The sequence below is a fragment of the Procambarus clarkii genome, chromosome 30, assembly GCF_040958095.1.
Source record: "Procambarus clarkii isolate CNS0578487 chromosome 30, FALCON_Pclarkii_2.0, whole genome shotgun sequence".
Lineage (NCBI taxonomy): Eukaryota > Metazoa > Arthropoda > Malacostraca > Decapoda > Cambaridae > Procambarus > Procambarus clarkii.
Window position 1 is genome coordinate 31,752,636 of NC_091179.1, and position 23,971 is coordinate 31,776,606.

The window sequence follows — 23,971 nt, forward strand, 5'->3', positions numbered from 1 at the left end:
ACACTCTACAAGGTCGAGCCCATTATCATTATACCTCTAGGCATCATGTCTGGAGGTGTAATGTTACACCTCCAGTGTAGAAGCTAGTTTTACCTTCACAAAACACTAATCAAAACTAAAATAAAATGGGTATATTAATTTTTACTACTTTAGTGATATTAAAAAGGGACTATAATCCAATCTAAAGACATATCGTAGACGAAGCCGTAGGGGGTAGTTAATCTACACGACTTCTGCTTCAGATGCCTAGACATTTTCTTTTCTAACAATTTACAGCAGATGTATTTAGTTAGAACTGCGTGGAAGGCTATCTAGGATGTGATCAAGAACATGCACCGTTAATAAATTCAAAAGGCAAGTTTTTTTTGCATTCTTTGCTTTGAATATTAGAAACTGAAACATTAAAGATCACTTTAAACTTTAATCAGGAAGCAAATATTTAGGCACTCATTACACACTGGAGAGGAGGAAGCCAGTGAAGGAAGTGTACGACTCGTTGCCGGGGTGTTCATATATGGCGCCCTGATGCAGCTCTAAGGAGATTTTATCCATCGCCTTCAATGCCAAGACGACAGAATTGGAGCCAACTTCAAAAGTAGTTAGAGTTCCATATGCCGTCACCTTGGGCATACCATTCAGTGTCAAAGACATTCTGGGTAGGAAAAATCATGTTAGTCTTAATCGTAAATAAAAACAATTGTTTAGAAATACCAAAAAATTTACAAGTATTAACTCACGTGAAGTCGCTGGCATTCGCTCCTATAGCGTGGAATATGAAGAAGTAATGTCCGTCATAGGGAGCAACAAACTCGCTGACTGCTGGATCCCATCCGGCTCCTGCGTTAGTCAAGACGTCCTGTGGATAAAATTTAAATAGTTTAAATTTTACATACCAAGGTACCTATTAGGTAATAAAAAAAAGTTACACCAAGCTTCCTACTTACCCTGAAGTGAATATGAGCGAAGGCACTAAGTTTTTCTGTAGCTTTCGTCACACAGAAGGCCACGCTACGACCACTGGGGAAAATCAGAGGATTATCTATCAAGAAGCCTGTAATATATGTACATACAAGGTTAATACTGCGCGAAGAACAAGTAACTCACGCAATTACTGGGGTGGACAGAACTGAAGAACCGTCCGCTGGTGCTTGCCTGACCTTCACAGTGTGGGGAGGTTTGGGGGTATCCGTCTTATTTGATGTGATATTTGTAGATTCAGTTAGGTTTACAGCGCGTGATGCTGTGGTAGCATTTCCGGTTGCATTTCCAAGGTGGGCAAGCTTCGTGGGTTTTACAACGGTAGTATTTAGAACCTCTGAAGTTGCAGTCTTTGTTAATGTAGCAGGAATGGCAGTAGTGTGGTGTACACAAAGATGGATCACGGCCAGGAACGCCAGCATCACGTAGTTGCTTCTCTGCATCTATTAATGTAATCCAACACGAACCATTAATATAGTCTTTAGCAATAATTAGAAGTTTTGAACAATATGGGGCAAGACGTGTTTATGTTTATATATATTATATATTTGATAATTACAAGATATACATGGGTTGATACAAAAATAATACAAAAAGGTGCTTAAAGGTTATGGATCTCTTTAAAAACGCGACAATGGGAAACATTGATGAATGTCACAGACGGGTTCGATCATTGTTGCAAGTCAAACACTTCTTCGAATTCCTCTGAAGTTAGACTAGTGCCCAAGACGCAACAGGCATTTCCCCTCCGAATCGCAACACATATGCTGGAACAAGAAACTTTGCTCTCTGGTCTTTTGTAGAGCTGATCAATTTGTCCCCCAATTCCTTCAAGAACTTCAATGTACATTTTCCCCACGAACCGAAGGTCTCCGAGCCGATCGGAACAAAGCTGTAGCAGTGTGCTAGACCTCTGTATTTAATAATTTTCTGCGATTCCCTGAAAGAAGCAGCACCACCGCTTTCACGTGTGCTGTAGTGGAGGTGGGTACTGGCCAGTGTGGCAGCGCACGTGTAGTCCCATACCACTTTCTTACTATCCTTCCAAGGTAGCAAGGTGACCCCATCTGGGCGCTTCTGAGGGTCGTTAAGTCTGGATAAGTGTGGTTCTCTTTGTGCCGGGCAGCGGGCTGTGGCGAGGCTCCTCTTGATGTCGACTTCTTCACGTCTTGCAATTTTACCCTGTGATTTACGACATACCAGACCATGACGACCATATTGGTCTGCAATATATATAATCATAAGTCGTTTAACATTTCACATTTTTCAAACTCATCGATAGTAACATTTATGTATACAGATAATATACCACAATACATTAACTTTTACAATTAAAGAAAACCTTCCCAAGACCATACACATGTAGCACGTTTCATTGAGTTAGTTTACCTACTTTAACCAATCATTCAATTCTAAGTACCACGAACGTAATCATTTTTACTTACTATCACGATAAAGTCTGAATCACTACCAAGTAGAGCCTCCTCACACAAAACACGAGGCAATAAGTAGAGGAAAATTTAAACCAAACACTTCTCACGAAAACAAAACCCACATTAATCAAACGGCCGGGAGTGTCAACCCTTGTAAGCTCGTAAGGGTTGACACTCGTAAGGGTTGCATAGCCAGCAGACAGGAATCTCCAGTACGTCACTCCGCCAAGCTGGCGGCTGGAGTCAACAACGCCACCTGTTGACAGAACTGACAATTAGGATTAACAGAAAAATATTTAAATCCGTTTTCTAAGGTAATTATTTATATTATATACTAGCTGTGCCCGCCACGCGTTGCTGTGGGTCAATCTAGCTTAATGGGAAAGAAAGAAAAGAGAAAGCAGACGTTTCTAATATGTTTAATATCACAATGCTTGTGGGAATACAATATTTTTTGTAGTTCTATTGTCTGTGAAGATATAGAGATTGTCTGATTTCCGGACTCTAGAACTCGCAACATATAATTGTCAATGTGAGAAGCAATCCGTGTCTAGATATAAACTGCCCAATTCTAAAGATTGGCCCTGAGCTTTGTTGATGGTGATTGCAAATGCCAATCAAATTGGAAATTACAATCTCTTAAATTGAAATGACATATCTGTTGGAATAATAGGAATGCGAGGAATGAGGACATTTTCACCTTTGAAAGGTCTTGTCAAGATTGTTGCTTCTGTGGCGTTGCTGATTATCTTTTTTTACTGCAAGGCGCGTGACCTTGCAAAGTTTTAGCTGGTTGATATTTCGCAACATGATAATTGGCAAGCCGATTTTCAATTGCCATACGTGTGATGGTATCCCTGGCAGATCGAGTGAATTCAACAATTCTGTTGAATAATTAACCGCTTCATCTGCTTCCACAACAGTGTCGACGGACTTGTATGTGACTTCCTCGTTTTGGATGTTAGACTCAATAATATTGTTATGTTCATAGACGTCTTTGTTCTAGGCCGCAAGATTAGCTCGTTCACTCAGCCAATCGTGAGTCTTATAATTGGTTTCAATATTGGGAAATACTTTTTCAACCAATTCTTCTTTTGACGTCACTAAATTGTAGAAGTTCTGAGGCAATGAAGTTCGTCCTGAGGTCAGATCAACCGGCATGTTTCCGTTCCCAATTTGCAGAAATTGATGTGAGAATATCTCAGCTGATGGATCGTTTTGCAGCTGGACACGCTTATTTGTAGTTAATTTTAAAATCTTTATTTGGCGCCACAAAGTAGAGTATTTCAGTCGAGCATTTACTTCGTCAGCTGGTGTCAATCGAGGAATTACAGGTAATGTTTGCCTGAAATCTCCTGCAAGCAATATTAATGAGTTCCCAAATAGCCTGATGTTTCCACGCAAATCTTGCAATGATCGATTAAGAGCCTCGAGCGATTTTTTGTGGGCCATTGTGCATTCATCCCAAAAAATAAGATTTCATATCTGCAATACTTTTCCCATGCCGGATCCTTTGGAAATGTTGCACGTGGGAGTTTCAATGAATTGCTTATTCAATGGCAATTTCAAAGCCGAAATAACAGTTCTTCTACCTGGTAGCAATGTCGCAGCTATTCCGGACGTTGCAAGAGCTAAGGTTATGCCAATTTGGGATCGAAATGCTGCCAGAATCAATCTAATTAGGAAGCCTTTGCCAGTTCCTCTTGGCGCATCTTAGAAGATTTCTGCAAGCCCGTTATGGACAGTTTGAATTATTTGATTGAAAATGCCTTTTCGCTCAAGCGTTAGCTTAGGAATATTTGATTGCACATATGACAACAAATCACCCGAGTTGTAATTTTGTTCACGACGCAATTCTACATCGAACGAAGCAGCAGCAGATCGATTTTTTTTTCTTTTTATTTTTAAAACAGAGCAATTACAGCGAATAGTAACCATATAAACAGAAAAGCACAGAATAACAAAGAACACAGAAAAACAACAACACAGATAACAAGTAACACAGATCAACACAAAAGTGAAAACAAAGAATAACATAAAACACATAAGAAGACACACACACACAAAAAACAAAAGCAACACTACCCAGACGGGGCGCGCCAAAAGCGTCAGTAATTACAAAAGCGCACAAGGAGCACAATAAACCAAGGGTAAATTATAAACAAGGAATACACATACAAAATAACACACACGCAAAACACATGAACCATGCGCCACACCACACAACAGCAGACAACACACGCACCATGCGCCACACCACACAACAGCAGACAACACACGCACCATGCGCCACACCACACAACAGTAGACAACACACGCACCATGCGCCACACCACACAACAGCAGACAACACAGGCACCATGCGCCACACCACACAACAGCAGACAACACACGCACCATGCGCCACACCACACAACAGCAGATAAAACACGCACCATGCGCCACACCACACAACAGCAGACAACACACGCACCATGCGCCACACCACACAACAGCAGACAACACAGGCACCATGCGCCACACCACACAACAGCAGACAACACAGGCACCATGCGCCACACCACACAACAGCAGACAACACAGGCACCATGCGCCACACCACACAACAGCAGACAACACACGCACCATGCGCCACACCACACAACAGCAGACAACACACGCACCATGCGCCACACCACACAACAGCAGACAACACACGCACCATGCGCCACACCACACAACAGCAGACAACACACGCACCATGCGCCACACCACACAACAGCAGACAACACACGCACCATGCGCCACACCACACAACAGCAGACAACACACCACAGAAACGAGAACACAATAACAAAACATGGTAATATAACACTGTAAATACAACATAGTAAGTAAATGCAGGAAAATAACAAGGGAATACAACAAAGCAACACACAGCACAGTACATAAAATAAAGGAAACAGAACACATTAGCATTACATAGTAAAATAACATAGTAAAACATAAAGAAATCGGTATAGTACAAACCAACATTGGAACATATAACACAGTAAAATGAAACAGATAACAGAACAAATTGTAAATAAGCATAAACACACAAACAAACAACACGTGCCACCCATACGGGGCGTGCCAACAGGAACCATAATGAAAAGCAGATAACACAAGGCAGCAAGACATAATGAAAATGAACACAAGCATACAAAAAACACACAAGAATGGAACACATACGAGACAAACACAGCCACCCAGCACACAAGCCCGACCCCCACAGACAGAGGACGGCCAGCCACCAAGCAGAAAAAACACCCACGCACCGGACACATCAGGAGAGAGACAGACATGCCACACAACACCACAACACACCCATACCCACCCACACACAAACAAAACCCTGCCACATAAGGCAACCAAGCAAACCTCAGCACACACAAAACCCCAAAGACAAACAAACACAGACCCCCCCCGCAAACCCCCACCCACCAGAGGGAACCGAACCAAAGGAACGCGCACAGACACACACACAACCACACCCACTAAGGAACCCACCACCTACACCAATCAGAACCCCGGACATACTAACCGTGAACTAAATATGTTACAATTCCATTTCAGTGTTTCTGATTGCACTGATAAATTTAATTATCATATATTTTCATTTATTTTCAAATTGATTTAATTATTTTGTGTGAATTGCATTGGAATTCAGCTGTGTTGTTTACTATACCGTTCATTTTCTGAGTATAGTTTATTTTTTATTTTTTCATACTTTCATTTCATTTTTTAACTCTTTTTCTTATACTTCAGTGATGGGAACATCAGATCACTTAATGGTCCCAATTTTCTGAAGTGAACATCAAACCATTTGGGAAGGCATCGGACGAGGGAGTGGGGAATGGTGGGGATGACGAGGGGACGGAAATGAGAGATGGTGGGGAGGATGAGGGGACAAGGGTGGGGGTAATGGTGGGGAAGGACGAGGGGACGGGGGAGTTTGAGATGCTGGGGACGAGGGGATGGGGAAATGGAGAATGGTAGAGAGGACAAAGGGACAGGGGAGTGGGGCATGGTGAGAAGGAAGAGGGGATGGTGGAGTGGGAAATGGTAGGGTGGACGAGGGAACGGTGAAGTGGGGAATGGTTGGGAGGCCAAGGAGATGGGAGAGGAGAGAATGGTGGGGAGGACTGGGGGACAGGGAAGGTTGCTGTGGCCGGGTACTGCTAGTCTATATAAATATAAATGGAAATGTTCGTTTGTTCAAAATCGCTAATCTCCGAAAGTACTTCACAGATTGCCTTGAAATTTTCTCACAAAGTTCTCTTCGCGTCCGAGTGCGTTTTTATATACATACTATATAGATGTCACGTCTGTGACGGGAAAAACATGTTTTTTTTAAATCTGTGTTTTTCAGGTGGTTTTCATGTGCGGGAAATCTTCGAAACCTCTTTACCGATTGAGTTGAAATTTTGACACAACATTGCATTCGAATAGGCAAGTTTTTTTTATATACCTGCTATGTACATAAATCTATGTTTGCCACGGGCTATGTTCGCCTGTGACAGGAAAAAACATGTTTTTTTTGGAAAAACAGCACCATCTCTTGGACCTAAAAGCAACACATGCTGTAATCTCCACAAGTTCATCATCGATTGCTTTGAAATTTTCACACAACGTTCCATTCGAATACGTGCGTGTTTTTATATACGTACTATTTAGATGCCACAACTGTAACAGGTAAAAAAATGCTTTTTTTTTTTAAACAGTGCCATCTGTTGCACGTAAGAGCAACACACGATATACAAAATATGTTACAGTTCCATTTCAATTTTTCCAATTTAATTGATATATTGAATTTTCATAGATTTGGATTTATTTTAGTTTTTATTGAATTATTTTGTGTGACATTGTGTTGGAATTGAGCTGTGTTTTTACCATACCGTTCACTTCGTAAGTATACATATAGATGCCCCACCTGTGATAGGTAAAACTATGTCTTTCTTGAAAAAACAGTGCCATCCATCTGTTGCATGTAAGAGTAACACACATGCTATACTAAATATGTTAATATGTAGTTGCTGCTCTACAAACACCTCTGTTGTTGTTGCTCTACGAACACCTCTGTTGTTGCGCTCTATGAACCCCATTGTTGTTGCTGCTCTACGAACCCCTCTGTTGATGCTGCCCTACAAATCCTTCTGTTGTTGCTGCTCTACGAACCCCTCTGTTGTTGCTGCTCTAAGAACGCCTGTGATATTGCTGCTCTACGAACACCTCTGTTGTGGCCGCTCTTCGAACATCTCTGTTGTTGTTGCTCTACGAAACAATTTGTTGTTGCCGCTCTACAAACACCTCTGTTGTTGCCGCTGTACGAATCTCTCTGTTGTTTCTGCTCTACGAACCCCTCTGTTGTTGATGCTCTACGAATCCCTCTGTTGTTGCTGCCCTTCGAACACCTCTGTTGTTGCCGTTGTACGAACCCATCTCTTGTTGCTGCTCTACGAACCCCTCTGATGTTCCTACTGTACGAACACTTCTGTTGTTGCTGCTCTATGAATCTCTCTGTTGCTTTTGCTGTACGAATCCTTCTGTTGTTGCTGCTCTACGAACCCCTCTGTTGTTGCTGCTCTACGAACACCTCTGTTGTTGCCGCTGTACTAATCTCTCTGTAGTTGCTGCTCTACGAACCCCCTCTGTTGTTTATGCTCTACGAATCCCTCTGTTGTTGATGATCTACGAACCCCTTTGATGTTGCTGCTCTACGAATCCCTCTGTTGTTGTTGCTTTTCTAACACCTCTGTTGTTGCCGCTGTATGAACCCCTCAGTTGTTGCTGCTCTACGAACACCTTTGTTGTTTCTGTGTTACGAACTGTTGTTGCCGCTGTACGAACTCCTCTGTTGTTGCTGCTCTTTGAGCCCCTCTGTTGTTGATGCTTTATGAATCCCTCTGTTGCTGCAGCTCTACGAACACCATTGTTGGTGCCGCTGTACGAACACCTCTGTTGTTGCCGCTCTTCGAGCCCATGTGTTGTTGCTGCTCTACGATCCCCACTGTTGTTCCCGCTCTAAAAATCAATCTGTTGTTGCAGCTCTTCGAATCCCTCTGTTGTTGCTGCTCTACGAATCCCTCTGTTGTTGCTACTTTACGAACCCCTCTGTTGTTGATGCTCTACGGACCACTCTGTTGGTGCTGCTCTACGAACGCGTCTGTAGTTGCTGCTTTACGAACCCCTCTGTTGTTGTCGCTCTTCGAGTCTCTCTGTTGCTGCTGCTATACGAACCCTTCTGTTGTTTTTGCTCTACGAACACCTCTGTATTTGCTGCTCTACAAACCACTCTGTTGTTGCCGCTCTACAAACCCCTCTGTTGTTGCCTGTCTACGAACACCTCCGTTGATGTTGCTCTACAAACCTCTCTGTTGTTGCTGCTCTACAAACAACTCTGTTGTTGCCGCTCTACGAACACCTTCGTTGTTGCTGCTCTTCGAACCTCCTCTGTTGTGACTGCTCTACGAACCCCCTCTGTTGTTTCTGCTCTTCAAACCCCTCTGTTGTTGCCGCTCTATGAACCCCTCTGTTGTTGCTGGTCTACAAACCCCTCTGTTGTGACTGATCTACGAACCCCCTCTGTTGTTTCTGCTCTACGAACCCCTCTGTTGTTGCTGCTCTCCGAACACCTCTGTTGTTCCTGCTCTACGATCACCTATGAGGTTGCCAATGTACGAACACTTCTGTTATTGGTACTCTACGAATCCCTCTTGTTGCTGCTCTACGAACAAATCTGTTCTTGACGCTGTACGAACCCGTCTGTTGTTGCTGCTCTACTAATCCCCTCTGTTGTTGCTGCTCTACTAACCCCCTCTGTTAATGCTGCTCTACTAACCCCCTCTGTTAATGCTGCTCTACGAATCCCTCTGTTGTTGCTGTTCATAGAACACCTCTGCTGTTGCCGCTGTACGAAACCCACCGTTGTTGTTGCTCAACAAATCCTTTTGTTGTTGTTGTTCTACGAACACCTCTATTGTTGCTGCTCTATGAATACCTCTGTTGTTGCTGCTCTACGAACACTTCTGTTGTTGTCGCTCTACGAACACCTCTCTTGTTGCTGCTCTACGAACCCCTCTGTTGTTGCCGCTGTACGAACCCCTCTGTTGTTGCTGCCCTACAAATCCTTCTGTTGTTGCTGCTCTACGAACCACTCTGTTGTTGCTGCTCTACGAACGCCTGCTATATTGCTGCTCTACGAACACCTCTGTTGTGGCCGCTTTTCGAACATCTCTGTTGTTGTTGCTCTACGAAACAATTTGTTGTTGCCGCTCTACAAACACCTCTGTTGTTGCCGCTGTACGAATCTCTCTGTTGTTGCTGCTCTACGAACCCCTTTGTTGTTGCTGCTTTACGAACCCCTCTGATGTTCCTACTGTACGAACACTTCTGTTGTTGCTGCTCTACGAATCTCTCTGTTGCTTTTGCTGTACGAATCCTTCTGTTGTTGCTACTCTACGAACCCCTCTGTTGTTGCTGCTGTACGAACCCCTGTGTTGTTTATGGTTTACGAATCCCTCTGTTGTTGATGATCTACGAACCCCTTTGTTGTTGCTGTTCTTCGAATCCCTCTGTTGTTGTTACTTTTCTAACACCTCTGTTGTTGCCGCTGTATGAACCCCTCAGTTGTTGCTGCTCTACGAACACCTCTGTTGTTTCTGTGTTACGAACTGTTGTTGCCGCTGTACGAACTCCTCTGTTGTTGCTGCTCTACGATCCCCTCTGTTGTTGCTGCTTTACGAACACCTCTGTTATTGCTGCTGTACGATCCCCCTCTGTTGTTGCCGCTCTACGAACCCCTCTGTTGTTGCTGATCAACGAATCATTCTGTTGTTACTGGTCAACGAACCCCCTCTGTTGTTGCTGGTCTACGAACCCCTCTGTTGTTTTCGCTTTACGAACACCTCTGTTGTTGCTGCTCTATGAACACTTCTGTTGTTGCTGCTCTGCGAACCCCTCTGTTGCTGCTGCTCTACGATCACCTCTGTTGTGGCTGCTCTTCGAGCCCCTCTGTTATTGCTGCTCTACGAACTTATCTTTTGTTGCTGCACTACGAACACCTCTGTTATTGCCGCACTACGAACCCTTCGATTGTTGCTGCTCTACGAACCACTCTGATGTTGCCACTGTACGAACACTTCTGTTGTTGCGGCTCTACGAATCCCTCTGTGGCTTCTGCTCTACGAATCCTTCTGTTGTTGCTGCTCTACGAACCCCTCTGTTGTTGCTGCTCTACGAACTCCTCTGTTGTTGCCGTTGTACTAATCTCTCTGTAGTTGCTGCTCTACGAACCCCTCTGTTGTTTATGCTCTACGAATCTCTCTGTTGTTGATGCTCTACGTATTCCTCTGTTGTTGCCGCTCTACGAACCACTCTGTTGTTGCTGCTATACGATCCCTCTCTGTTGTTGCCGATCTACGATCCCCTTCTGTTGTTGCTGCTTTACGAACTCTTCTGTTATTGCTGCTGTAAGAACCCCCTCTGTTGTTGCCTCGCTACGAACCCCCTCTGTTGTTGCCGCTCTACGAACCCCTCTCTAAGTACTGATCTACGAATCTTTCTGTTGTTGCTGGTCTACGAACCCCACTGTTGTTTTCGCTTTACGAACACCTCTGTTGTTGCTGCTCTACGAACACCTCTGTTGTTTCTGCTCTGCGAACCTGTCGTGACGCCGCCCCCCGGTTCATTCCGAACTCAGCGATTACACAACACATAACACCTTGCCTCAGCAACCGTTACTACCACCGTTTACTCCTACACACACCAGACCCTTGAGGCGTACCACTAGGTTTGTACTGGAACACTGGAACACAATGAGTGAACATATGGAAGGTATTTAAAGGCCGTCGGATTTTGTCATTTAATCACAAAGAATAGACTCTGACAAATAATAACATATTAACATACTCTATTAGGTAAATACACTTCCAATACCCATAAACCACTTGACCTCCGCGGTCACCACCCACACTCGTAACTTCCGCCTAAGTCCCTAATACGGAATGATTACTACAACGCTCCACACCCGGTTAGTCTTACATTCAATACTCACATACTGCAGACTTAACTTCGTCACTAAGATCACATCAGGCTCTCTCATAGCTGTCTGCTACACTTCGCTGCTGCCACAACGGAGATCCAGGGGACTTCTCAGTTCAACTCCCACAATCCGACTGACTCCAGTCAGCCATCTACCTTAACCATTTCACCCCGCCTCTCAAGGAAGGTATAATCCGATTAACCTTATCCCTAGAATCGGTAATCTTTTTCCTAGAAGCCTGACGAAGAATAATTCCTCTTTCCAGGAATTATTAATTTGGCTAAACAGCTTCGGTCTTAATCCATTGACCTTTCTTAGATATGTGATCCATAGTCTGTCTACTTAACATGTACTTCCAATCATCATTCGTTAAGTGTTGTAGTAATGATCCTCTAGCTAATAATTCTTGTGGATTACAACAAACTTGTGGATTACAACAAACCCCTCTCTTGCTGCTGCTCTACGATCACCTCTGTTGACGCTGCTCTACGAGTACCTCTGTTGTTGCCGCTCTACGATCACCGTTTTTATTGCTGCTTTACGAACACGTCTGTTGTTGCTGCTTTACGAATCCCTCTGTTGTTGCTGCTCTACGAACACCTCTGTTGTGTCCGCTGTATGAACTCCTCTATTGTTGCTTTACTACGAACACCTCTATTGTTGCTACTCTACTAACCCCTCTGTTGGTGCTGCTCTACGAACACCTCTGGTGTTGCCGCTCAACGAACCCCTCTGTTGTTGCTGGTATACGATCCCCCTCTGTTGGTGCCGCTCTACGAACTCCTCTGTTGTGCCTGCTCTACGAACACCTCTGTTATTGCACTGTACGAACACCTCTGTTATTGCCGCTCTACGAACCCAATATGTTGTTGCTGCTCTACGAACCCTTCTGTTCTTGCCGCTCTACGAACACCTCTGTTGTTGCTGCACTACGAACTCCTGTGTTGTTGCCGCTCAACGAACCCCTCTGTTGTTTTTGCTCTACGAACACCTCTGTTGCTGCTGCTGTACGAACACTTCTGTTATTGCTGCTCTATGAACCTATCTGTTGTTGGAGAACTACGAACCCCTCTGTTGTTGCTCATTTACCAACACCTCTGTTATTGCTGCTCTACGAGCTTATCTGTTGTTGCTGCTCTACGAACACCTCTGTTATTCCCGCTCTACGAACCCACTCTTTTGTTGCTGGTCTACGAACCCCTCTGTTGTTTCCGCTTTACGAACACCTCTGTTGTTGCTGCTCTACGAACACCTCTGTGGTTGCTGCTCTTCGAACCCCTCTGCTGCTGCTGCTTTACGAACACGTCTGTTGTTGCTGCTCTACGAATCCCTCAGTTGTTGCTGCTCTACGAACACCTCTGTGGTTGCTGCTCTTCGAACCCCTCTGCTGTTGCTGCTTTACGAACACGTCTGTTGTAGCTGCTCTACGAACACCTCTGTTGTGTCCGCTGTATGAAACCCTCTGTTGTTGCCGCTCAACGAACCCCTCTGTTGTTGCTGCTCTACGAACACCTCTGTTGTTGCCGCTCTACGAACACCTCTGTTGTTGCTGCTCTACGAACACCTCTGTTATTGCCGTTCTACGAACACCTCTGTTGTTGCTGCTCTACGAACACCTCTGTTGTTGCCGCTCAACGAACCCCTCTGTTGTTGCTGCTCTACGAACACCTCTGTCATTGCCGCTCTACGAACACCTCTGTTGTTGCTGCTCTACGAACACCTCTGTTGTTGCCGCTCAACGAACCCCTCTGTTGTTGCTGCACTACGAACTCCTCTGTTGTTGCTGCTCTACGACCCCCCTCTGTTAATGCTGCTCTACGAACCCCTCTGTTGTTGCTGCTCTACGAACCCCCTCCGTTGTTGCTGCTCTACGAACACCTCTGCTATTGCCGCAGTACGAACCCCTCTAAAGTTGCTGCTCAACGAACCCCTCTGTTGTTGCTGCTCTATGAACCCCTCTTGATGCTGCTCTACGAACCCCCTCTGTTGTTGTTGCTCTACGAACCTATCTGTTGTTGCTGCTCTACGAACCCCTTTGTTGTTGCCGCTCTTCTAACCCCTCTGTTGTTGCTGCTCTACGAACCTCCTCTGTTATTGCTGCTCGACGACCCCCCTCTGTTAATGCTGCTCTACGAACCCCTCTGTTGTTGCTGCTCTACGAACCCCCTCCGTTGTTGCTGCTCTACGAACACCTCTGCTATTGCCGCAGTACGAACCCCTCTGTTGTTGCCGCTGTTTGAACACCTCTGTTGTTGCTGCTCTTCGAGCCCCTCTATTGTTGCTGCCCTACAAACCCCTCTGTTGTTGCTGCTCTACGAACCACACTGTTGTTGCAGCTCTACGAACCCCTATGTTGTTTCCGCTCTTCCAACCCCTCTGTTGTTACCGCTGTACGAACCTCTCTGCTGTTGCTGCTCTTCGAACACCTCTGATGTTGCTACTGTACGAACATATCTGTTGTTGCTGCTCTACGAATCCCTTTGTTGCTTCTGCTCTACGAACCCCTCCGTTGTTGCTGCTCTTCGAATCCCTCTGTTGTTGTTGCTTTACCAACACCTCTGTTGTTGCCGCTGTATGAACCCCTCTATTGTTGCTGCTCTACGAAAACTTCTGTTGTTTCCGGGTTACTAACTGTTGTTGCCACTGTACGAACTCCTCTGTTGTTGCTTCTTTTCGAAGCCCTCTGTTGTTGCTGCTCTACGAATTCCTCTGTGTTTGCCGCTCTACGATCACCTCCGTTGTTGCTGCTTTACGAACACCTCTGTTGTTGCTGGTCTACTAACAACTCTGTTGTGTCCGCTGTATGAACCCCTCTATTGTTGCTGTTCTACGAACACCTCTATTGTTGCTGCTCTACTAACCCCTCTGTTGGTGCTGCTCTACGAACACCTCTGTTATTGCTGCTCTACGAATACCTCTGTTATTGCTGCTGTACGAACCCCTCTGTTGTTGCTGGTATACGGTCCCCCTCTGTTGCTGCCGCTTACGAACCCCTCTGTTGTTGCTGATCTACGAATCTTTCTGTTGGTGCTGGTCAACGAAACCCCTCTGTTGGTGCTGGTCTACGAACCCCCTCTGTTGTTGCTGCTCTACGAACACCTCTGTTGTTGCTGCTCAGCGAACCCTTCTGTTGCTGCCGCTCTACGAACACTTCTGTTGTTGCTGGTATACGATCCCCCTCTGTTGCTGCCGCTCTACGAACCCCTCTGCTGTTGCTGCTCTACGAACACCTCTATTGTTGTTGCTCTACGAACCCCTCTGTGGTTGCTGCTCTACGAACCCCTCTGTTGATGTTGCTCTACGAACACCTATGTTGTTGCTGCTCTACGAACCCGTCTGTTGTTGCTGCTATTCGAACCCCTCTGCATTTCCTGCTCTACGAACCCCACTGTTGTTGCCGCTCTACGATTCCCTCCGTTGTTTCTTCTTTACGAACACCTCTGTTATTACTGCTGAAAGAACCCCCCCTCTGTTGTTGCTTCTCTACGAACCCCCTCTGTTGTGTCAGCTGTACGATTCCTCTCTGTTGTTGCCGCTCTAAGACCAATCTGTTGATGCTGATCTACGAATCTTTCTGTTGTTACTGGTCAACGAACCCCCTCTGTTGTTGCTGGTCTACGAACCCCTCTGTTGTTTTCGCTTAACGAACACCTCTGTTGTTGCTGCTCTTCGAACACCTTTGTTGCTGCTGCTCTGCGAACCCCTCTGTTGTTGCTGCTTTGCAAACTCCTCTGTTGTTGCTGCTCTACGAACACCTCTTTTGTGGCCGCTCTTCGATCACCTCTGTTGATGCTGCTCTACGAGTACCTCTGTTGTTGCCGCTCACCGATCACCTAATTTATTGCTGCTCTACGAACACCTCTGTGGTTGCTTCTCTACGAACCCCTCTGTACTTCCTGCTCTACGAACTCCACTGTTGTTGCTGTTCTACGAATCCCTCTTTTGTTGCTCTACGAACCACTCTCTTGTTGCTGCTCTACGAACCCCTCTGTTGTTGCTGCTCTACGAGTCCTTCTGTTCTTCCTGCTCTGCGAACTCCTCTGTTGTTGCCGCTCTACAAACCCTTCTGATGTTGCTACTGTACGAACACCTCTGTTGTTGCTGCCTTACGAAACCCTCTGTTGTTGCTACTCTTCGAACCCCTCTGTATTTCCTGCTCTACGAACCCCACTGTTGTTGCTGCTCTACGAAAACTTCTGCTGTTTCCGTGTTACGAACTGTCGTTTCCGCTGTACGAATTCCTCTGTTGTTGCTGCTTTACGAATTCCTCTGTTGTTGCTGCTTTACGAACACCTCTGTTATTGCTGCTGTAAGAACCCCCTCTGTTGTTGCCGCTCTACGAACCTCTCTGTTGTTACTGCTCAACGAATCCCCTCTGTTGTTGCTGCTCTACGAACACCTCTGTTGTTGCTGCTCTGCGAACCCCACTGTTGTTGCTGCTCTGCGAACCCCACTGTTGTTGCTGGTCTACGAACCCCTCTGTTGTGTCCACTGTACGAACACCTCTGTTGTTGCTGCTCTACGAACACCTCTGTTGTTGCTGCTCTGCGAACCCCACTGTTGTTGCTGCTCTGCGAACCCCACTGTTGTTGCTGCTCTGCGAACCCCACTGTTGTTGCTGGTCTACGAACCCCTCTGTTGTGTCCACTGTACGAACCCCTCTGTTGTTGCTGCTCTACGAACACCTCTGTTATTGCTGCTCTACTGACCCCTCTGTTGTTGCAGCTCTACGAACCCCTCTGTTATTGCTGCTGTACGATCCCCTCTGTTGTTGCTGCTCTCTGAATCCCTATGTTGTTGCTGCTCTACGAACACCTCTGTTGTTGCTGCTCTACGAATCCCTCTGTTTTTTATGCTCTACGAACCCCTCTGTTGTTGCTGCACTACGAACCCCTCTGTTTTTGCCGCTCTACGAGTCCTTCTGTTGTTGCTGCTCTACGACCCCCCCCCCCTCTGTTGCTGCCGCTCTACGAACCCTCACTGTTGTTGCCGCTCAACGTACCCCTCTGTTGTTGCTGCTCTACGAACACCTCTGTTGTTGCTGCTCTACGAATCCCTGTTGTTTTGCCGCTCTGCGAGCCCTTCTGTTGTTGCTGTTCTACGAACCTCCTCTGTTTTTGGTGCTCTACGAATCCCTGTGTGGTTGCCGCTCTACGAGTGCTTCTGTTTTAGCTGCTCTACGAACCCCTCTGTTGTTGCCGCTCTACGAACCTCTCTGTTGTTACTGCTCTACGAACCCCTCTGTTGTTGCTGCTCTACGAGTCCTTCTGTTGTTGCTGCTCTTCGAACTCCTCTGTTGTTGCTGCTCTACGAATCCCTGTGTTTTTGCCGCTCTACGAGTCCTTCTGTTGTTACTGCTCTACGAACCCCTCTGTTGTTGTCGCTCTACGAACCCCTCTGTTTTTTATGCTCTACGATCCCCTCCGTTGTTGCTCCACTACGAACCCCCTCTGTTGTTGCTGCTCTTCGAGTTCCTCTGTTGTTGCTGCTCTACGAGTCCCTCTGTTGTTGCTGCTCTACGAATTCCTCTGTTGCTGCTGCTCTACGAGCCTTCGGCAGGTGCTACCCCCGTTCCATCATGTCAGCTGGTGGCTCGGCTGCGCTCTCTTCTATTTCATACTAATCTCTTTTGTGATTCCTCCGTCCTCTTAATAGTGTGAAGTAAGTGTTTGATGATCAACGGCTCTTCCTGCCTTCTCCTCTCATCCATTGTATCTTTTGTGAGCATTGTAATGAACAGTTAACGAGTCTCATTTTGTACGCTATGGCCTCCCAACGCACATAATAAAGGGTACTATTAAAAGCAGCGGCTCACATATATGCACGGTTTTTATGTAGAGGTTGGTTAGGTTAGTCAAGTGGCTCGGATTCCTGCGTTTCAGATCGGCTTATTTTATTTTATGTTGTGGTAAATCAATAGAACGGGCTGACCAACAACAATTTGAACATTTCGAGGACAGACACATTTAAAATGGTGAGTGCGATGAGATTAATACATTTTCATGGAGAGGAGAACCTCAGGGGAAGACAGAGCCTCGTGCTGTGATAATCTTATTCCCTCACCAGCCCTGAGGAGCAAACATTTGCTCAGCTGGTACAGGGAAGCTGCAGATAGGTTTAGCATAAGAAAATGACCTGCCACGCGTTCCTTGTGGCGTGCGTCAGCCGGTAGGCGAACTACGAGCTTTTGGTGGCAAAATTTCCAACGTGTTTCACAGACACAAATGAGACGACCAGCTGCACCGACACCTACTGCTCCAGCCCACATTATCTATATAACACCTCACCTCATCTAAACATATGTGTAAGTATATATATATATATATATATATATATATATATATATATATATATATATATATATATATATATATATATATATATATGGCTTTGCGCCCTGGTGAGGCCACTCCAGACCTGGCCGACACCAGAGGGGCAACTCCATAGTCTCCTGAGACTGATGGATGCCTACTACTACTACTATATATATATATATTGTTACGGCCCTCTCGGGTCGCAACTGAGTTCGTACTCTGATGTTATTAGAGGAAGTGGTATCCGGCCCCAAGCCAGTAGTGGCTTTCAAGGGACGAGATCCGTGACGCAAGTAACTTAAAGGGGAAGGGAAATAAAGTTAAGAACTTAAGATTATAATTGTTTCCATCACCAATAAATAATATAATAAAAGAGTACACAGGGGGAGGGGTATTAACACTGTACACAATCGTCTTCTCCTGAAGACTCTGGATCCAAGCTCTCGGTGCTTTCGTGGCCTCACAACGAATCCTTTGAGAAGCTGAGTCTACCCCGGCCACAGGCCAGCCAAAACACAGTTCCACTGGGGGCACCGCCGTGGAGGCCGTCAACCACAAGTCCAGCAGGTCTGCTGGCAGGTTCCGGATCAGCAACGCTGGTCAGGCCACTCCACGAGCGATACTAGGGTAGCGCCCTAGTCAGGAGCCTCGTGTGATACCACAAATCACTCTCCTGTCCTCAATACCCCAGTGGTTAATCGTCTCCAGCAGTCGGTCCCGGGTGCGATGATCCTTCACTGCCGCTTCATAGGCAGGGTAACACCACAGTGTTCATCCGGGAGGCGACTCGCAGCTGCTACAGCAAAGCACAAGGTATGGGGACGGCTGCCTTGGGTAGACTGACTCAACTTCCATCACAGCAGTCCCAGGTCGACTCTGTAAGCAGACACGTCATCAATAACAGGGACACACAAAAGCACCTCACTCACAGGCTCAGACACAAACGCCTGACGTATCTACTCCATAGATGGCGTTGTTGTCTGAGCACCACCTCACCAGAGGTCAGCAGCGGCGGTGTTGTGAGCTGCACAGGACTGGAAACCGGCCCTTGTGGCCAATACACGTCGTCCTCACCAGGTGTCGTCGTCCGTTTGGAGGGGGTTTCGGGAGCTGACCCACAGATGGCGCGGTCGTCACTGCTCCATGCTTGGACGCTGGATCCGGGTCCGTAACACCTCCCCACCAAAAAGAATTTGGTTTGGGTTTCTAGAAAGAGAATTACAAACCAAATTAGTACGGTGACACAACTCCAAATGGACTCACATACACTATGAACTGGAGTGATGAGGCTGTTTTGTCCACAGAACTGTACCACTGGGGAACTCTCGCACAAAGGAAACTTGCAGATGTAAGGCAATGTCCTGCCTGACGTAATCTTCCATGTCTCCACTGCGATGTCAAGCAGGGGCATCATCTCACCTCTCTCGAGTAAGGATCGGTGTAGACACGATGAGGGGCGACTCGACACTTCCCTGTGTCGTGGCACCGATGATGGCTGATCACAGACGGCATTTCTGGTACCGGTCCGTTGGTCCTTCAGGGAGACAGGAACCTGGAATACAGGGGTCTGATAATTCAGAGTGACAGCGACAGCGGGTAAAACAGTACTTAGAGCATACTCCTCTACTAGGCTCACACCTAGTTCCAACGAGGCTGTTCGTACATCGAAGCTGGCATTCGCTCTGCCACCGTCAGATCGACCAACGTTCCGCATAACGCTGCATTGAGGCTCAGCTATCACGCGGGGGGTGTCAACCTCTCGGAAACAGTCACTCATATTATCGTATCGCGTATCTCCTGTATCTACTATCACCTTCCAGGTCCCTTTGTCGACTGCAACACTCGCAGTACACGTCTCTAATCCCTGGGATCTCTTCACGATGTTCAAGGGAGCCATCATCCTTCGGGTCGTCCACTGGTCCTTACCGAGACCACACACGAGAATAAAACAAAATACTGCTAGGAAACATTTGGTCACCTGAGAGATAAGCTTCCTGAGTCTGTTATGTCCATAGCCGGCTACATCCATTAGCCTGGTTGGGACCAAAGAGGGCACTAGACCTTTCAAACACACCTCACATACCTCTGACGTCTGGGGAATCTCTGGTCGGTTCAATGAACGCTGTACCTTGCCATACCGCAAGTACACATCCGCCTTCGCTCCAGACTCGTTGGTATCCGTGGGTGCCTGCACACAAGGCCTCTCTTCTAGCTCAGGTACTTTTGCCATCGTAACCTCATGTTTCTTGTCGGGAAACGATTCAGGAGACTCTGCTAGAACGTTCTCATTCTGTAGGCGAGAGGACAAATTAAACATAGTATATTCCGGGTCTGACTGTACCTGGATATTACCACTGCCTGCCGTTACCTCAGACCTTGCTGTTCTGGCTGACTCGTCCGCTATCTTGGGATGATTGGTGCTCCAATCGGTCACCAAGTCGTTGGCTAGTACCACGTCAATCCCAGCCACAGGGAGGGATATCGACTACTGCCAACGCACATGTGCCGCTGAAGTAAGGCGAGTCGAGATGTACCGGCACTAAGGGGGCGATGTACCGCGTCCTTGGAAACCCAACCAGGCCAACCTTTGGTCTCCCAACCACACTCACTCCTTCGGGTAACGAGCTTCTCACGATCAGGGACTGGGCTGCTCCACTATCTCTGAGCACTACAACTGATCTACCAGTATGATCACTCGTTACGTACCCGCTTGAAGTGTGAGGGGCGAACAAACTTGGTCCTTCCTGCGTCGTCGTCGACTGGCTTCCTGCTGGTGGTGTCACACAGCTCATCATCATCACCTCCCTACGTGCGCCGCCACCTCTTCTGCCTCGGCACATAGCAGCTACATGCCCTTTCTGCCCACAAGTCCAGCACACCACATTCCTCCTCGGACTCCGGTGTTTCGGACTGCTAGGACTAGTCCTTCGAGGGCTACTTGGGGGCGTCTTCTTAGCGCTTCGTGGGACGGGAGTCTCTTCTTCGTCCTGAGGTTTGTCAAACCGGCGTTGGTAATGCCTTGGGACGTACTTAGCAGAAGGCCTATGCGTCAGGATGTATTCCTCAGCCATGGTGGCTGCCGCACTCAAGGTCTCTACCTGCTGTTCCTCTAAGTACGTCTTCAGGTCTCCAGACAAACAATCCTTGAAGTCCTCTAGCAGTATGAGCTGCTCGAGGTCTTCTTTGGTCTCCACCTTCCGAGAGGCACACCATTCCTGAAAAAGTCGCTCCTTGATGGTGGCGAATTCGGTAAAAGTGTGCTCTGAGGTCTTTTTCAGGTTCCTAAACTTCTGCCTGTAAGCCTCAGGTACTAATTGGTACGCCATGAGCACGACCTTCTTCACCTTGTCGTAATCGCCGGAGTCGTCAAGGGGTAACGTGGAGTAGGCGATTTGGGCCTTCCCAGTCAAGACTGACTGTATCATGATGGCCCAATTCTCCCTTGGCCACTCCAAAGAGGCAGCGACTTTCTCGAAGGCTGCGAAGAACTTCGAAACTTCCCTCTCGTTGAATTTTGGGACCATTTTGATGTTCCTTACCGGATCGAAACTGCTGGTGTCCGTTGTTTGCCTCCGACCACCGCCTAATCATAATACTTCTAGTTAATGTTGTCTCTGTCTTTCGTTTTCTTCTCTCTCTCGCTGTTCTCTTTCTCGTTTCTCTTCTCTTTCTCGCTCTTCTCTTTCTCGTTTCTCTTCTCTTTCTCGCTCTTCTCTTCTTTCTTCTCGTTCTAATTCTAAACGCCTCATCGCCATTTCTTTATCTTTCATCTCCATTTCTTTATTTTTCATCTCCACTTCTTTCTCGCTTCTTCTTCTCTCTCTTTAGCGATTTCTAGCTTTTTCCATTCTATTTCACGATGGATCTCTAGTTCACGCATCTTCACAGTAAGCACACTTATATTTAGTTCACTCTCATCACTTTCGACATCACTGCTCTTACCTTCCTGTTCAGTGGAAGCTATTTCCTCACCTTCCTTTATACTAGGAGTCTCGCCTTCCTGTTTCTCTTCTGCCTTCAAATGCCGGTGAACCTTGGACAAGATCTCCACACGGGAATCACTGGCACGGATCTTGATCTCCAGGAAGGCGCTCACTAGTACAAGTTCCGGTTTGCTCAGATATTTTAATCTGGCAAGACAGTCCTCTCTGTTCAGAAAAGCCTGCACATCGTCCAGATCATCGATGGTAGCTTTTTCTGCCATTGTCACAGATGGAACACTTAGCACTTAACACACCGCTTTCACGTTAGCACTTAACGCACCGAGTACTGTTCTACGTCAATATTGCACTTTATCGCACCAAACACTGCACTTGCCTAATATTGCACGTAATTACTTCGTGCACCGCACTTACACAATATTGCACTGAAGTCACAGCGAACACCTCGCTCTACAATATTGCACTGAATCACGCCGAGCACCGCACTACACAATATTGCACTTAATCGCTTAATCACAGCAGAGCACCGCACTGCACAATATCGCACTTAGTCACTCTGAGCACCGCACAGGACGTATAACGTCACAATCGTCACACACAGGGGGAAGTTATTTACAAGGATTACGCTACTTCACCACCCCTGTCAAACATACTTAACAAGGGGACGGATCCCGCTGGGGATGCCAATTATGTTACGGCCCTCTCGGGTCGCAACTGAGTTCGTACTCTGATGTTATTAGAGGAAGTGGTATCCGGCCCCAAGCCAGTAGTGGCTTTCAAGGGACGAGATCCGTGACGCAAGTAACTTAAATGGGAAGGGAAATAAAGTTAAGAACTTAAGATTATAATTGTTTACCATCACCAATAAATAATATATAAAAGAGTTACTCAGGGGGAGGGGTATTAACACTGCACAAGGGAATTATATACACTATCGTCTTCTCCTGAAGACTCTGGATCCCAACTCTCGGTGCCAAGTCCTCGGTGCTTTCGTGGCCTCTTCGACGAATCCTTTCGACAAGCTGAGTCTACCCTGGCCACAGGCCAGCCAAAACACAGTTCCACTGGGGGCACCGCCGTGGAGGCCGTCAACCACAAGTCCAGCAGGTCTGCTGGCAGGTTCCGGATCAGCAACGCTGGTCAGGCCACTCCACGAGCGATACTAGGGTAGCGCTCTAGTCAGGAGCCTCGTGTGATACCACAAATCACTCTCCTGTCCTCAATACCCCAGTGGTTAATCGTCTCCAGCAGTCGGTCCCTGGGTACGACAATCCCTTCACTGCCGCTTCACTAGGCAGGGTAACACCACAGTGTTCTTCCAGGAGGACGACTCACAGCTGCTAGCAGCAAAGCACAAGGTATGGAGACGGCTGCCTTGGGTAGACTGACTCAACTTCCATCACAGCAGTCCCAGGTCGACTCTGTAAGCAGACACGTCATCAATAACAGGGACACACAAAAGCACCTCACTCACAGGCTCAGACACAAACGCCCGACGTATCTACTCCATAGATGGCGTTGTTGTCTGAGCACCACCTCACCAGAGGTCAGCAGCGGCGGTGTTGTGAGCTGCACAGGACTGGAAACCGGCCCTTGTGGCCAATACACGTCGTCCTCACCAGGTGTCGTCGTCCGTTTGGAGGGGGTTTCGGGAGCTGACCCACAGATGGCGCGGTCGTCACTGCTCCGTGCTCGGACGCTGGATCCGGGTCCGTAACATATATATATATATATATATATATATATATATATATATATATATATATATATATATATATATATATATATATATATATATATATATATATGTATATATATATATATATATATATATATATATATATATATATATATATATATATATATATATATATATATATATCTGGGTATCTGGGTCCTAAATCTGGGTATAAACTGTCACGTTATGTCCAGACCGAGTGAGATGGCCCGGAAAGAGGAGTTGGAGATTCTGTTGGACGACATATTCGACCTCGAAGCACAAAAGAAGGTCACCACCAAAGATTCCTTACAAGCAGAACTTATTGCGGAAGGAGGAAAGAATCGAGGCAACTACAGAAGCACCATACTGTCCCCCGAGCTCAAAGCGGCAGCTAAGAGCCTTCGTGAGAACAAGGAGATAGTTATCAGGAGAGGCGACAAGTCGCCAATATACGTCATTCTTAAAAAAGACGAATATCTGGCAAAAATGAACCTCATACTCTGACCAAACTAAATTCCAAA

General features: G+C 46.6%; 1 protein-coding gene across 1 annotated transcript; it reads right to left on the reverse strand.

Annotated features, from left to right (window-relative positions):
• Positions 1-407: 407 nt before the first annotated feature.
• Positions 408-2,577, reverse strand: LOC138370092 (caprin-2-like). The gene is made up of 5 exons (XM_069334077.1): positions 2,424-2,577; positions 1,105-1,421; positions 945-1,017; positions 738-856; positions 408-652 (listed from the first exon to the last, which is right to left on the reverse strand). The coding sequence occupies exons 2-5, from the start codon at positions 1,419-1,421 to the stop codon at positions 451-453; spliced, it is 711 nt and encodes a 236-aa protein (XP_069190178.1). The 5' UTR covers positions 2,424-2,577; the 3' UTR covers positions 408-450.
• Between the last annotated feature and the right edge of the window lie 21,394 nt (positions 2,578-23,971).